Source organism: Symphalangus syndactylus, chromosome 10 (assembly GCF_028878055.3).
Source record: "Symphalangus syndactylus isolate Jambi chromosome 10, NHGRI_mSymSyn1-v2.1_pri, whole genome shotgun sequence".
Lineage (NCBI taxonomy): Eukaryota > Metazoa > Chordata > Mammalia > Primates > Hylobatidae > Symphalangus > Symphalangus syndactylus.
In genome coordinates this window covers 99886210-99899758 of record NC_072432.2, presented here as the reverse complement: position 1 = coordinate 99899758, position 13549 = coordinate 99886210, and the positions used below count along the sequence as shown (strand labels likewise).

At 42.1% G+C, this 13549-nt stretch overlaps 1 protein-coding gene across 3 annotated transcripts in view; it reads right to left on the bottom strand.

The window, feature by feature from the left end:
* Positions 1-13549, bottom strand: part of PIK3CB (phosphatidylinositol-4,5-bisphosphate 3-kinase catalytic subunit beta) — a 187817-nt gene that overhangs the window by 103176 nt on the left and 71092 nt on the right. For all 3 annotated transcript variants that reach the window (XM_055295261.2, XM_063610702.1, XM_055295262.2), the window contains exons 2-3: positions 8681-8867; positions 5258-5483 (exon numbers count right to left, since the gene is read on the bottom strand). In XM_055295261.2, coding sequence (XP_055151236.1) covers positions 5258-5483; positions 8681-8851 — 397 coding nt within the window. In that variant the 5' untranslated portion in view covers positions 8852-8867. The remainder of the gene's footprint in view (positions 1-5257; positions 5484-8680; positions 8868-13549) is intronic.

The window sequence follows — 13549 nt, the reverse complement described above, 5'->3', positions numbered from 1 at the left end:
CTCAACTTACTCAATTTCTTAAATAAATGTTAACATTTAAATTTGTGTATATAATCAAAATACCAAAGAATACAAAAATTAGGCGGGCGTGGTGGTGCATGCCTGTAGTCTCAGCTACTTGGGAAGCCAAGGTGGGAGAATTGTTTGAACCTGGGAGGCGGAGGTTGCAGTGAGCCAAGAAGGCACCACTACACTCCAGCCTGGGTGACAGAGTGAGACCCTGCCTCAAAAAAAAAAAAAAAAAAATTAAATGCATTAAAGTCTAATATAATATAGATCATAGCCCTATGCTATGGTAGGATAAAAGGTAAGGTTGCCAGGTTAAAAAAAAACAGTATACGCAATTCAATTTGAATTTTAGATAAACAATGAATATATTTTTAGCATAAGCACAGCATATGTAATATTTCAATCTTCAATATTTTTATTTGCCACATCTGGCAGGCATAGGAAGAGGTAATGGCGGCCAATGAATCCATGTTTTGGTAAGTGTTGGGAAGGAGATAAATTTCAGACAGATATCAATGCCTTGAAGAAACTTGGCCCACATCTTGGGTAACACGGTAAGATTCCATCTCTACAAAAAAAAAAGAAAAAATTAGCCAGACTTGGTGGCTTGCACTCAGCTACTCAGGAAGCGGAGGTGGGAGGATCGCTTGACCCTGGGAGGCTGAGGCTGCAGTGACCAGTGGTTGCACCACTGCACTCCAGCCTGGGTGACAGAGCAAGACCCTGTGTCAATTTAAAAATAAAAACAAAAACACACCTGTAATCCCAGCACTTTGGGAGGTCAAGGTGGGAGGATCACCTGGGGTCAGGAGTTTGAGACCAGCCTGTCCAATATGGTGAAACCCTGTCTCTAGTAAAAATATAAATTAGCCGGGCATGGTGGCAGGTGCCTGTAATCCCAGCTACTCAGAAGGCTGAGGCAGGACAATCTCTTGAACCTGGGAGGCAGAGGTTGCAGTGAATCAAGATTGCACCACTGCACTCCAGCCTGGGCAACTGAGTGAGACTCTGTATCAAATAAATAAATAAATAAATAAAAATAAAAAGGCCAGCACAATGGCTCACACCTATAATCCTAGTACTTTGGGAGGCAAAGGCAGGTGGATCACTTGAGCTTAGGAGTTTGATATCAGCCTGGGCAACATGCTAAAATCTACATGGGCATGGTGGCATATGCCTGTGGTCTCAGCTACTTGGGAGGCTGAGGTAGGAGGATCACTTAAGCCTGGAAGGTTGAGGCTGCAGTGAGCTGAGATCGCACCACCGCACTCCAGCCTAGGTGACAGAGAGAGACCCTATTTAAAAAAAAAAAAAAAAAAAAAAAAAAAAATCAAAAAGAACTGTGGTACTTTTTGGATTAACAAATATTTTAGCTTCCCTAAAAATCAATGTGGTTCTGGTTTGCTTTCTTACATTAGCATGAAAATACAGAAAAGCCAAGTATTTTAATCCACAGAAACAAAAACAAATAACAGCCTTGAAATACATATAATTTATTTAAAAGAAATATATCAAAATATTGTCGGTCGATATACTTGTCCTGGATAAGACTATAAGTGATTTTTTTCTTTCTTTCTCCTATTCCATATATTCTTCAACTTTTTATGGGCATGAGAACAAAGGGAAAATTTTTTATAATGGATAAAAATTTGAATTCTATAAAAATCTTTGGGCCAGGTGCTGTGGCTCTGAAGGCTGAGCAGGCAGACAGCTCGAGTCCAGGAGTTTGAGACCAGCCTGGGCAACATCCTATCTCTACTATAATAAAAATACAAAAATTAGCCAGGCATGGTGGCTTGCATTTGTATGTAGTCCCAGCTACTTAGGACGCTGAGGTGGGAGGATCCCTTGAGACTGAGGGTCGAGTCAAGGCTGAAGTGAGCCATGATCGCACCACTGCACTCTAGCCTGGGCAACAGGGCGAGACCTTGTCACCAAAAAACAAAAACAGAAACAAAAAGCAAACAAAACAAAACACACCTTTGCAACTCTAGAAAATAGAAAGGAATGCTTTCTAATAATGCCTTCTAATTAGATGTCACTAATATATAAGAAAAAATTTTGTATGATACTTAACTATAAACTTGTTAACTGGGAAAAATTTATTGCCAAAAATAAACTAGCCATCCTCTGAAGTAATCAAATATTTTTAAATATCAGAGTATCACTTAGTAAACTAACAAGGTTCTATTCTAATGCACTCAGAGGGAGTAGTCCCACAGTATAATCATTAGCTAGCCTGAATTATTATAGGTTAAGATCAAAGAATAGTATTTTAAAGGGGATGGTACTGTGTCCGGAATTGGTGGGTTCTTGGTCTCACTGACTTCAAGGGTGAAGCCGCGGACCCTCGCGGTGAGTGTTAACAGCTCTTAAGGTGGCGTGTCTGGAGTTGTTCGTTCCTTCTGATGTTCGGATGTGTTCGGAGTTTCTTCCTTCTGGTGGGTTCGTGGTCTCGCTGGCTCAGGAGTGAAGCTGCAGACCTTCGCGGTGAGTGTTACAGCTCTTAAGGCAGCGCATCTGGGGTTGTTCGTTCCTCCTGGTGGGCTTGTGGTCTCGCTGGCTTCAGAAGTGAAGCTGCAGACCTTCGCGGTGAGTGTTACAGCTCATAAAAGCAGCATGAGGCCGGGCGTGGTGGCTCACGCTTGTAATCCCAGCACTTTGGGAGGCCGAGGCGGGCAGATCACGAGGTCAGGAGATCGAGACTACGGTGAAACCCCGTCTCTACTAAAAATACAAAAAATTAGCTGGGCGTGGTAGCGGGCGCCTGTAGTCCCAGCTACTCGGAGAGGCTGAGGCAGGAGAATGGCGTGAACCCGGGAGGCGGAGCTTGCAGTGAGCCGAGATTGCGCCACTGCACTCCAGCCTGGGCAACAGAGCGAGACTCTGTCTCAAAAAACAAAAGCAGCATGGACCCCAAGAGTGAGCAGTAGCAAGATTTATTGCAAACAGCGAAAGAACAAAGCTTCCACAGTGTGGAAGGGGACCCCAGCGGGTTGCCACTGCTGGCTCGGGGAGCCTGCTTTTATTCTCTTATCTGGCCCCATCCATGTCCTGCTGATTGGTAGAGCCCAGTGGTCTGTTTTGACAGGGCGCTGATTGGTGCGTTTTCAATCCCTGAGCTAGACATAAAGGTTCTCCACGTCCCCATCAGATCAGTTAGATACAGAGTATGGACACAAAGGTTCTCCAAGGCCCCACCAGAGCAGCTAGATACAGAGTGTCGATTGGTGCACTCACAAACCCTGAGCTAGACACGGTGCTGAATGGTGTGTTTACAAACCTTGAGCTAGATACAGAGTGCCGATTGGTGTATTTACAATCCTTGAGCTAGACATAAAGGTTCTCCAAGGCCCCACCAGAGCAGCTAGATACAGAGTGTCCATTGGTGCACTCACAAATCTTGAGCTAGACACAGGGTGCTGATTGGTGTGTTTGCAAACCTTGAGCTAGATACAAAGTGCCGATTGGTGTATTTACAATCCTTGAGCTAGACATAAAGGTTCTCCAAGGCCCCACCAGAGCAGCTAGATACAGTGTCGATTGGTGCATTCACAGACCCTGAGCTAGACACAGGGTGCTGATTGGTGTATTTACAATCCCTGAGCTAGACATAAAGGTTCTCCACATCTCCACCAGACTCAGGAGCCCAGCTGGCTTCACCCAGTGGATCCTGCACCGGGGCTGCAGGTGGAGCTGCCTGCCAGTCCCGCGCCGTGCGCTCGCACTCCTCAGCCCTTGGGTGGTCGATGGGACTGGGCGCCGTGGAGCAGGGGGTGAGGCTCATCTGGGAGGCTCGGGTCACACAGGAGCCCATGGAGGGGGTGGGAGGCTCAGGCATGGCAGGCTGCAGGTCCCGAGCCCTGCCTCATGGGAAGGCAGCTAAGGCCTGGTGAGAAATCGAGCGCAGCGCCGGTGGGGTGGCACTGCTGGGGACCCAGTACACCCTCTGCAGCCGCTGGCCTGGGTGCTAAGCCCCTCATTGCCCGGGCCGGCAGGGCCGGCCGGCTGCTCTGAGTGAGGGGCCCGCCAAGCCCACGCCCACCCGGAACTCCAGCTGGCTCGCAAGCGCCGCACGCAGCCCCGGTTCCCGGTCGCGCCTCTCCCTCCACACTCCCTGCAAGCTGAGGGAGCCGGCTCCCGCCTTGGCCAGCCAAGAAAGGCGCTCCCACAGTGCAGCGGTGGGCTGAAGGGCTCCTCAAGTGCCACCAAAGTGGGAGCCCAGGCAGAGGAGGCGCCGAAGAGTGAGCCAGGGCTGTGAGGACTGCCAGCATGCTGTTACCTCTCAGTACTATAATATCCTGTAACAGTGAATCCGATCAATACAGGTACCCAATCCAGATACATAAACCTCCAGTGGGTTTTCTGGTTTTGTATTTAATCTATAAAGTCCCCTCCTCAGTAACTCTTTGTAGTTCCTAATTCAAGTCAGTACCTTCTCTAAAGCAAGATATTGATATACCATTAGCCCCTGAGACTCCTAATATTATATAGCAAGAGAGACTCCTCCATGTTCTTGATTGTGTTACTCACAATTTTCCATGAAATAAATTTGCAAGGGATAATGTGGACATGATATTTCCTGACTCTCTACCAAAATAACTTCTACTTAAAGATAATTTCAGTTAAGAAGTAAAATTTGTCAATAATTTATTTATGGAAACATCAAACAGCTTGAAGTCTTGGTTGGCATAGAGAGTTGTGTATAAAATGTGTTCATTCTATAGGAGCAGTTCATAAGAAACAAAGGATAATGTCTCCCTTAGTCAAGGACTTCTCAAACAATCTGAGGTAAAGCAACAACTTTTTTCTTTCCAATCCATCAAAGACCAATATTTTTGTAAAATAAAAATAAATCAGCCATGCACAGTGGCTCATGCCTGTAATCCCAGCACTTTGGGAGGCCAAGGTAGGAGGATCACTTGAGCCCAGGAGTTTGAGACCAGCCTGGACAACATAGCGAGACCCTGTCTCTATTTTTAAAAATTAAATAAATAATAAATCATTAGACAACAAAAACATATACTAAACACAAGCCCTTGGATGCTATGGCAATATCATATTGCTAAAGGGGTTTCTAAACATTTATTCTCAATTTCTATACTTACCTTATCTCAAACTGGCAACAATTTACAGATCAGCAGTGGTCCATGGACCACACTTTGAAAAGCAATGTCTTAAATATACTTACTACATGTTTATATAAATAGATATATTAAGAATTTGTACTAAGAATTTTTAATATTACCTTTTCCTATAAGGACTCCAATTTTTGAGTCTAATTTTTCCCCTGGGTCACAACTTCTTGTCACTAATTTGAGAACTGGAAGAAAAGGTCTGACATCACAGAGTCTTCGTGTTTCATCTTCAAGCTCCTCATATACAGCAGTCTGGTTCACACATGCAAACATATAGGAGTCGATATCCATAAGGAGGTTGAACATTGGGTAATTGTGAACTTGCTTCCATAACATCTATGAGAAAAAATAATAAGACATTTTCTGGAATGGAAACACTTGCTCAAGTGTACAAAGATATAAGGATGCTCACTGCAGCACTGTTTGTAAAAATAAAAAACTATGAACAAATCAAATGTTTAGCAATAAAAGATTGGTTAAATGAACTATAGAATATTACAGAACTGTGAAAATAATAGAAATATATTCAGAAAAATAGAAAAAAATATAAATTCATTCTGAAATAGAAAACCATACAAAATATTCAAGTTTTCTTAAAACAGCAAATTATAAGAGAGTACATATGGTATTATCCCATGTTTGTAGGGTAATATAATGGCATAGTGCACAAAAAATGCATTACAAATGAAATTACTAAAAGCAAATTATCTATGACAAGTAAGACTCAGTGAAAACTTTCATATTTCACTTTCCTGTAAGCAGAAACCACTGATCAGGAGTGATAAAAAAAAAAAACTTTTAATTTAAAGTATGCACCACCACCTCCATACAATATTTAAATTATTTTTGTCCTGCATTCTTTTATCGGGGTATCCTTACTAACACTGTCCTGTCAGAATGATCATAATCAATCTCTCAACATCTCTTTCCATGTCTCCTGGATGAGATAATATAAAAGAAGTTCACCACACGAAAACAAAGAGGGATTGCATATTTTGTCAACAGCCAGTACAAAAGCGAAGAGCTGAAACTAACAGACCTGAAGTAAAAATTGTGGCCAATCCTCAGCTCAGATTCAGTTACATAAAACATACAGGAGAAAGTACAAGCAACAATAATAATAATAATGATAGGTAAACTTTTCATTCTAAAGGCTCAAAATAGTAAAATTAAGAAAAAAAGGTAAACTGAACTTCACCAAAACTTAAAACTTCTGTACAGCAAAAGACATTATCAAGAGAATGAAAAGGCAACCAACGAAATGGGAGGTAATATTTGCAAATCATATATATCTGACAAGATATTCATATCCAGAATATATAAAGAATTCCTACAACTCAATAACAAAAAAGTTTAAAAATCAGTACAGGTCTAGAAAAGATAATTCTCCAAAAAACATACAAATGACCAATAAGCACATAAAAAGATGCTCAGCATCATTAGTCATGAGGGAAATGCACATAAAAACCACAATGAGGCTAGGTGCAGTGGCTCACGCCTGTAATCCCAGCACTTTGGGAGGCCATGGTGGGCAGATCATGAGGTCAAGAGATCAAGACCATCCTGGCCAACATGGTGAAATCCCGTCTCTACTAAAAATACAAAAATTAGCTGGGCATGGTGGTAGGCACCTATAGTCCCAGCTACTCAGGATGCTGAAGCAGGAGAATCACTTGAACCCGGGAGGCGGAGGTTGCAGTGAGCCGGGATCATGACACTGCACTCCAGCCTGGTGACAGAGCGAGACTCCGTCTCAAAAAAACAAAACAAAAAAAAAAACACAATGAGATACCACTTCACATTCATTAGGATGGATACTATTAAACACACACACACACACACACACACACAGAGAGAGAGAAAATATGGCAAACAAGATCGTATCTCTTAGACAAACAAAAAAAGGAAAAATAATATAAGAAAAGAGGGAGGGAGGAAGGAAGGAAGGAAGAAGGGAGGGAGGGAAGGGAGGGGAAGGGAAGGGAGAGGAAGGAGGGGGAGGTAGGAAAAGAGGGAGGGAGGGAGGAAGAGAGGGAGGGAGGAAGAGAGGGAGGGAGGAAAAAAGAGAGGGAAGGAGGAAGAGAGGGATGGAGGGAGGGAGGGAGGGAGGGAGCGAGGAGAAAATAGCATGTGTTGGCCAGTATGTAGACAAACTGGAACCCTTGTACACTGCTGGTCCCAATATTATATGGTGCAGCCACTGTGGAAAACAGTGTGGCAGTTCCTCAAAAGTTAAAACAGAATTACCACTGTGAACCAACAATCACACTTCTAGGTATATACCCAAAAGAACTGAAAGCAGGAATTCAAACAGACATTTATACACCAATGTTCAGAGTAGCATAATATTCACAATAGCCAAAAGCTGGAAGCAACCCAAATGTTCATCAACAGATAAATATACAAAATGTGGCATATACATACAATGGAATATTATTCAGCCATAAAAGGGAATGAAACTAGGATATGTGCTACAACATGGATGAACTTTAAAAACATTATGCTATGTAAGTCAACTACAAAAGGATAGCTATTTATTATATGTTTCCACTTATATAAAGTACCAAGAATATGCAAACTGGTAGAGACGATAAACAGAATAGAAATAAAAAGGAATTGAGGGAAAGGGCAGTTACGGGTATGAAGTTTCTGTTTGGGATGATGGGAAAGTGCCGGAAATGGATACTGGTGATGGTTGCACAGCACTGTGAATGCACACCTAAAAATGTCTAAATAGTAAATTTTAGGTTATGTATATTTTACAATTAAAAAGAGACAAATGGTTAATCTAATGTGAAGTATAGCCACAGGAATCCATACTTGTCACTGGTGACTATAAAAATAGGTGCACCATGCATGAGCGTATGAGATGCTTAAGTCAATTCTGTATTTTCTTTTTACTTTAAGGATCATGCCATTTTAGAATTCCAGTCTCTCTAATGAAGAAGCTCAGAAAGGAGTTAAAAGGCTTGTCCAAAGCCAAGAGTTTTCAGAGGTATATCATAAATATGTTTTCTTAAAAATACCATAACTCCTGATATTCACATTGGGTTCAGCTTTTTGAAAAACATTAGAAAGAAAGTTTAGAAAAACAAGTTCATGTATATGCTGGTTTTTACAAATCAACGGTGCTCATCAATTTACTTTAAAAACTAATGCAACAGAAAAGGCAAGCCTGCTGAGGGAAAAATATCTGGTGAACAGCAGAAAGTCTTTCTTCCCCCAAAAGTCAAGGAAAAGGGGAAGAGAAGAAAAAGGAGAGAAGAGAAAATGAACCAAAAATCACATTTTTAAAAGTGTGACAAGCTCAAAGACAGTAATTTCAAAGACGAACTCAAAAGAAAATCTTCTTGACAGTTTTAATAACCCAAACATTTCAAACTAGCTAACATAAGCTAATTTTTCTTAATTACTATCACTTCATTACTATCATTATCACATATAATTTACATTAACATTTTCTATTATAGAATGATATTTCCCCCAAGTGACACAGTACGCTAAACACATAGAAATTATACCTATTAACATACCTGCTTAATATAAGAAATGGTAGCTTCCCGAGGTACCTCCAACTGGATATAAATCCCAGTGGGCAAAAGGAAATCCACAGGTATGGAGCCATCAGATGCTATCTGTGAATCCACCGCCCAGATGTCAAGGATGTCTGCCATAGCAGGAGGCATTATGAAACTGAAGCACATTCATAACCACGGGGCCCTAGAAATCAGTAATTAAAACATAGCAAAACAACCATCAGCCAGATTTTATACCAAGATATGATAAAAACCACTAATCTACAATTAGTCCTTTGATTTCGATATAGCCAATAATGTAACAGGAGGCCAATTAAATAATGTGATATTTTAAAAACCAAGAGTTAAGTCAGCAGAAATAAATTATTTAAATACACTTTTATCACTTCACAAATTATATATATGTACATCATCCAATCCATACCACCAACTAAAGGAAAAAAATTATTCTTATATATATATATAAAAATATATACACATACACATATATGTACACACACACACACCACATTGATTCAAATTCAACATAAATATATGACATCTGAATAAACTGCATGCTTAAGGATCACACGGTCCAAAGAAATTTAGTTAACCACCACTCAACAGGTGATTTTCTCCAAACTTTATTTAGAAAATATTAGCTTCTTAGGCTGAGTTTTTCTCTGCAAATTCCAATGAAAATGACAATCAAGAGGGCCCTCTCTCAACAAGGACAATTTGCAATCAAGAGGGCCCTCTCTCTATAAGGACAATTTTTTGTTGTTGTTTTTTTGAGACGGAGGCTCGCTCTGTTGCCCAGGCTGGAATGCAGTAGTGACATCTCAGCTCACTGCAAGCTCCGCCTCCCGGGTTCACGCCATTCTCCTGCCTCAGCCTCCCGAGTAGCTGAGACTACAGGCGCCTGCCACCATGCCCGGCTAATTTTTTTGTATTTTTAGTAGAGACGGGGTTTCAACCGTGTTAGCCAGGATGGTCTTGATCTCCTGACCTCGTGATCCGCCTGCCTTGGCCTCCCAAAGTGCTGGGATCACAGGCGTGACCCACAGCGCCCAGCCAACAAGGACAATTTTCTATCAACCTCACGGCCCATCCCCTAAGTATTAAAAACACCAAATCGCTCAATACAGATAGCAAGGCCCCTTGTGCCATTTCTCTGGCCTATTTTTCTTGCTCTCCCATCACTCTACAGCGCGAGACTGGTATCACAGTGCCTTCTGCCTTCCTGCTGCTAGACCTATGTTCACATGAGGAATAAACTCCTCATATCAAAACAAACACACTATCCCAACAAATGCACCCTTTAATAGTGCCATTTAAGTCTTACCTATTCCTTAAGGACCTCCTTCAAGAAGATACAACAATAATAATTGGAAGAATATGAGCGCTGAAGTTAAATGAACCAAGGTTCATTTAACAATTATGCAATTAATCAAAGTGTCATATCAAAAGAGACAGGAGGCCGGGCACAGTGGCCCATGCCTGTCATACTATTACTTGGGGAGGCTCAGATGGGTGGATTGCTTGAGTCCAGGAGTTTGAGACCAGCCTGGGCAACAAACAAGACCCTGTCTCTACAAAAAAAAATACAAAAAATTGGCCAGGCGTAGTGGTGTGTACCTGTAGTCCCAGCTACTTGGGAGACTGAGGCACGAGGATTGCTTGAGCCCAAGAATCTAAGGCTGCAGTGAGCTGAAATAGTACCACTGCACTCCAGCCTGGACAACAAAGTGAGACCCCGTCTTAAAAAAATAAAAATTAAAAAACAATTTTTAGAACTTCTTTCGCTAATAAATGGAAAATGAATAATAAATTAGAAAATCACAATTTTGCAAGCGCTAATGAACTAACAGATCTAGGCAATGATCATTAATGGATGCTAAAGACATAAATAATAATAAGGTGAAAGGAGAAGAAACTTTACAATCTGTCTGTGTCTGTCTTGTTGACACTACAGGAATCCCCTGATCTATCTTAGCATTACTAAAAGTGGGACTATCAGACATTATGTGTCTCCTCATGAAATGCAATAGTCAGTACTTACCATTCACACAAAACAAAACTGAACTTGAATCTAATCAAGTCTTTAGATCTGATCTATGTGCCAGTTTACAGGAAATAGAGAAAAAAGTTAAATACTTCAAAGAAGCAATCAGCCAAGTAGAGAATGTGGTGTCTTCAGTAAAACAAATTATATGGTTTCTCCAGCTAATCAATATCAAGAAGAGGAGGAAGAAGATGGTGGAAGGACTGTTAAAGAATTTAGAAAACACTTAGGAGACACAGCCAAATCCAATGTTAGCTGGAACAAATCAACTATAAAAAACTATCTTAGCCAAGCACTGTGGCCCACGCCTGTAATCTCAGCACTTTGGGAGGCCAAGGCAGGTGGATCACAAGGTCAGGAGTTCAAGGCCAGACTGGCCAATATGGTGAAACCCTATGTCTACTAAAAATACAAAAATTAGCCAGGTGTGGTGGCGGGTGCCTGTAATCCCAGCTACTCAGAAGGCTGAGGCAGGAGAATTGCTTGAACCTGGGAGGCAGAGGTTGCAGTGAGCCTAGACAGCACCATTGCACTCCAGCCTGGGCAACAGAATGAGACTTTGTCTTAAAAAAATAAAAATACAAAAACTAGTCGGGGGTGGTGGCGCGCACCTGTAGTCCCAGCTACTCGGGAGGCTGAGGCAGAAGAATCACTTGAACCAGGAAGGCGGAGGTTGCAATTAGCTGAGATCACGCCACCGCACTGTAGCCTGGGCGACAGAGTGAGACTCTGTCTCAAAAAAAAAAAAAAAACAACTATCTTTGGGCCGGGCACGGTGGCTTATGCCTGTAATCCCAGCACTTTGGGAGGCCAAGGAGGGTGGATCACCTGAGGTCAGGAGTTTGAGACCAGCCTGACTGACATGGTGAAACTCTGTCTCTACTAAAAATACAAAAAAATTAGCTAGGCATGGTGGTTCAAGCCTGTAATCCCAGCTACTCAGGAGGCTGAGGCAGGAGAATCGCCTGAACCCAAGAGGTGGAGGTTGCAGTGAGCAGAGATTGCGCCACTGCACTCCAGCCTGGGTAACAAGCTCCAGGCTCCATCTCAAAAAAAAAACCAAAAAAAAAAAAACAAAAAAAAAACTAGCTTTGAAATAATCTGGGAAATTTAAATATGGATTCATTATAAGCTCCTTGAGGAGATATAATGTCTAGTGGTCTTACTTTTAGCCATGCTAAGATTGATCAGAGAATTTAGGTATTGTCAACATGCTTTTTAAAGTACTGTTTCTCACCACAGTATATGGAAAGGTCTCTATACTCAGGAACTCTTAACCAATAAACTTCCATAAACATGAACAAAACTACACAGTCAATACACATGTTATTAAGGCACTAGTCCTAAAATTAAGCAAATCACTTCAGAGCAGTCTTTGAAGATTTGGTGTAGGAGCTTCTCAATCCTGCAAGTAATAAGCATTCAATAAGTATTTGCTGAATGAAAACATGCTGTATTAACTTATAAAGACCATACTTTGCAGGGCCAGGTAGGGTGGCTCAGCCTATAATCTCAGCACTTTGGGAAGCCGAAGCAAGTGGACTGCTTGAGCCCAGGAGTTTGAGACCAGCCTGGGCAACATGGTGAAACCTTGTCTCTACTAAAAATACAAAAAAATTAGCCAGGCATGGTGGCGGGCACCTGTAATCCCAGCTACCAGGGAGGCTGAGGCAGGAGAATTGCTTGACCCCAGAGGGTAGAGGTTGCAGTGAGCCGAGATTGCACCACTGCACTCCAGCCTGGGCAACAGAGTGAGACTCTGCCTCAAAAAAAAAAAAAACAACAATAAAAATATATATATATATACTTTGCTTATATTCAAATACCACCATGCAAAGACAGAGGTGGAAGCCAGCTACTGAACAAGTAACTCAAGTACTATGTCTAACCAAGAGTTGCCAACAAAAGCTGGGAGGAAAAACGAAAGTTAGTATGTATGTATGTATGTATGTATGTATTTGTTTAGAGATGGAGTCTCATTCTGTCGCCCAGGCTGGAGTGTAGTGGCGTGATCTCAGCTCACTGCAACTTCCGCCTCCCAGGTTTCAGCGATTCTCCTGCTTCAGCCTCCTGAGTAGCTGGGATTACAGGTGCACACCACCATGCCCGGCTAATTTTTGTATTTTTAGTAGAGATGGGGTTTCACCATGTTGGTCAGGCTAGTCTCAAACTCCTGACCTCATGATCCGCCCGCCTCGGCCTCCCAAAGTGCTGGGATTACAGGCATGAGCCACCGCGCCCAGCCCAAAAGTTAGCATTTAAAATTGAGGAGGGTTTATGAAACATCAGCCCTCTGTCACAGAATTAGAAACATCATAAACCTGTACATGTCCCTAGTTTCTTCAACACAGATTTTTGTCAAGACTCTCAGAACTGAAACCAAATCACCCAATTAATACAATACTAATAAAAGAGCATGAAACTAGAAAAATAAAACTCTGGGATCTCACCCTTACCGGAAAGCTGGAAATGGTAAGGCATCTGAGGCATAATGCCCAGAGCAGCAAACTTTTCAAGGAGACTGACTGCATCTCACCAGCACTCCCATCCTATAGCATCAACTGCCAAGATACAAAATTCTAAATTTCTAAGCCATTAGAGAAAATGCATTAAGATAGATACAAAAATTTCTTGATGAGGGCCAGGCGCGGTGGCTCATGCCTGTAATCCCAGCACTTTGGGAGGCCGAGGCAGGCAGATCACGGGGTCAGAAGTTCGAGACCAGCCTGACCAACATGGTGAAAACCCGTCTCTATTAAAAATGCAAACATGAGCTGGGCATGGAGGCACGCCCCTGTAATCCCAGCTACTCGGGAGGCTGC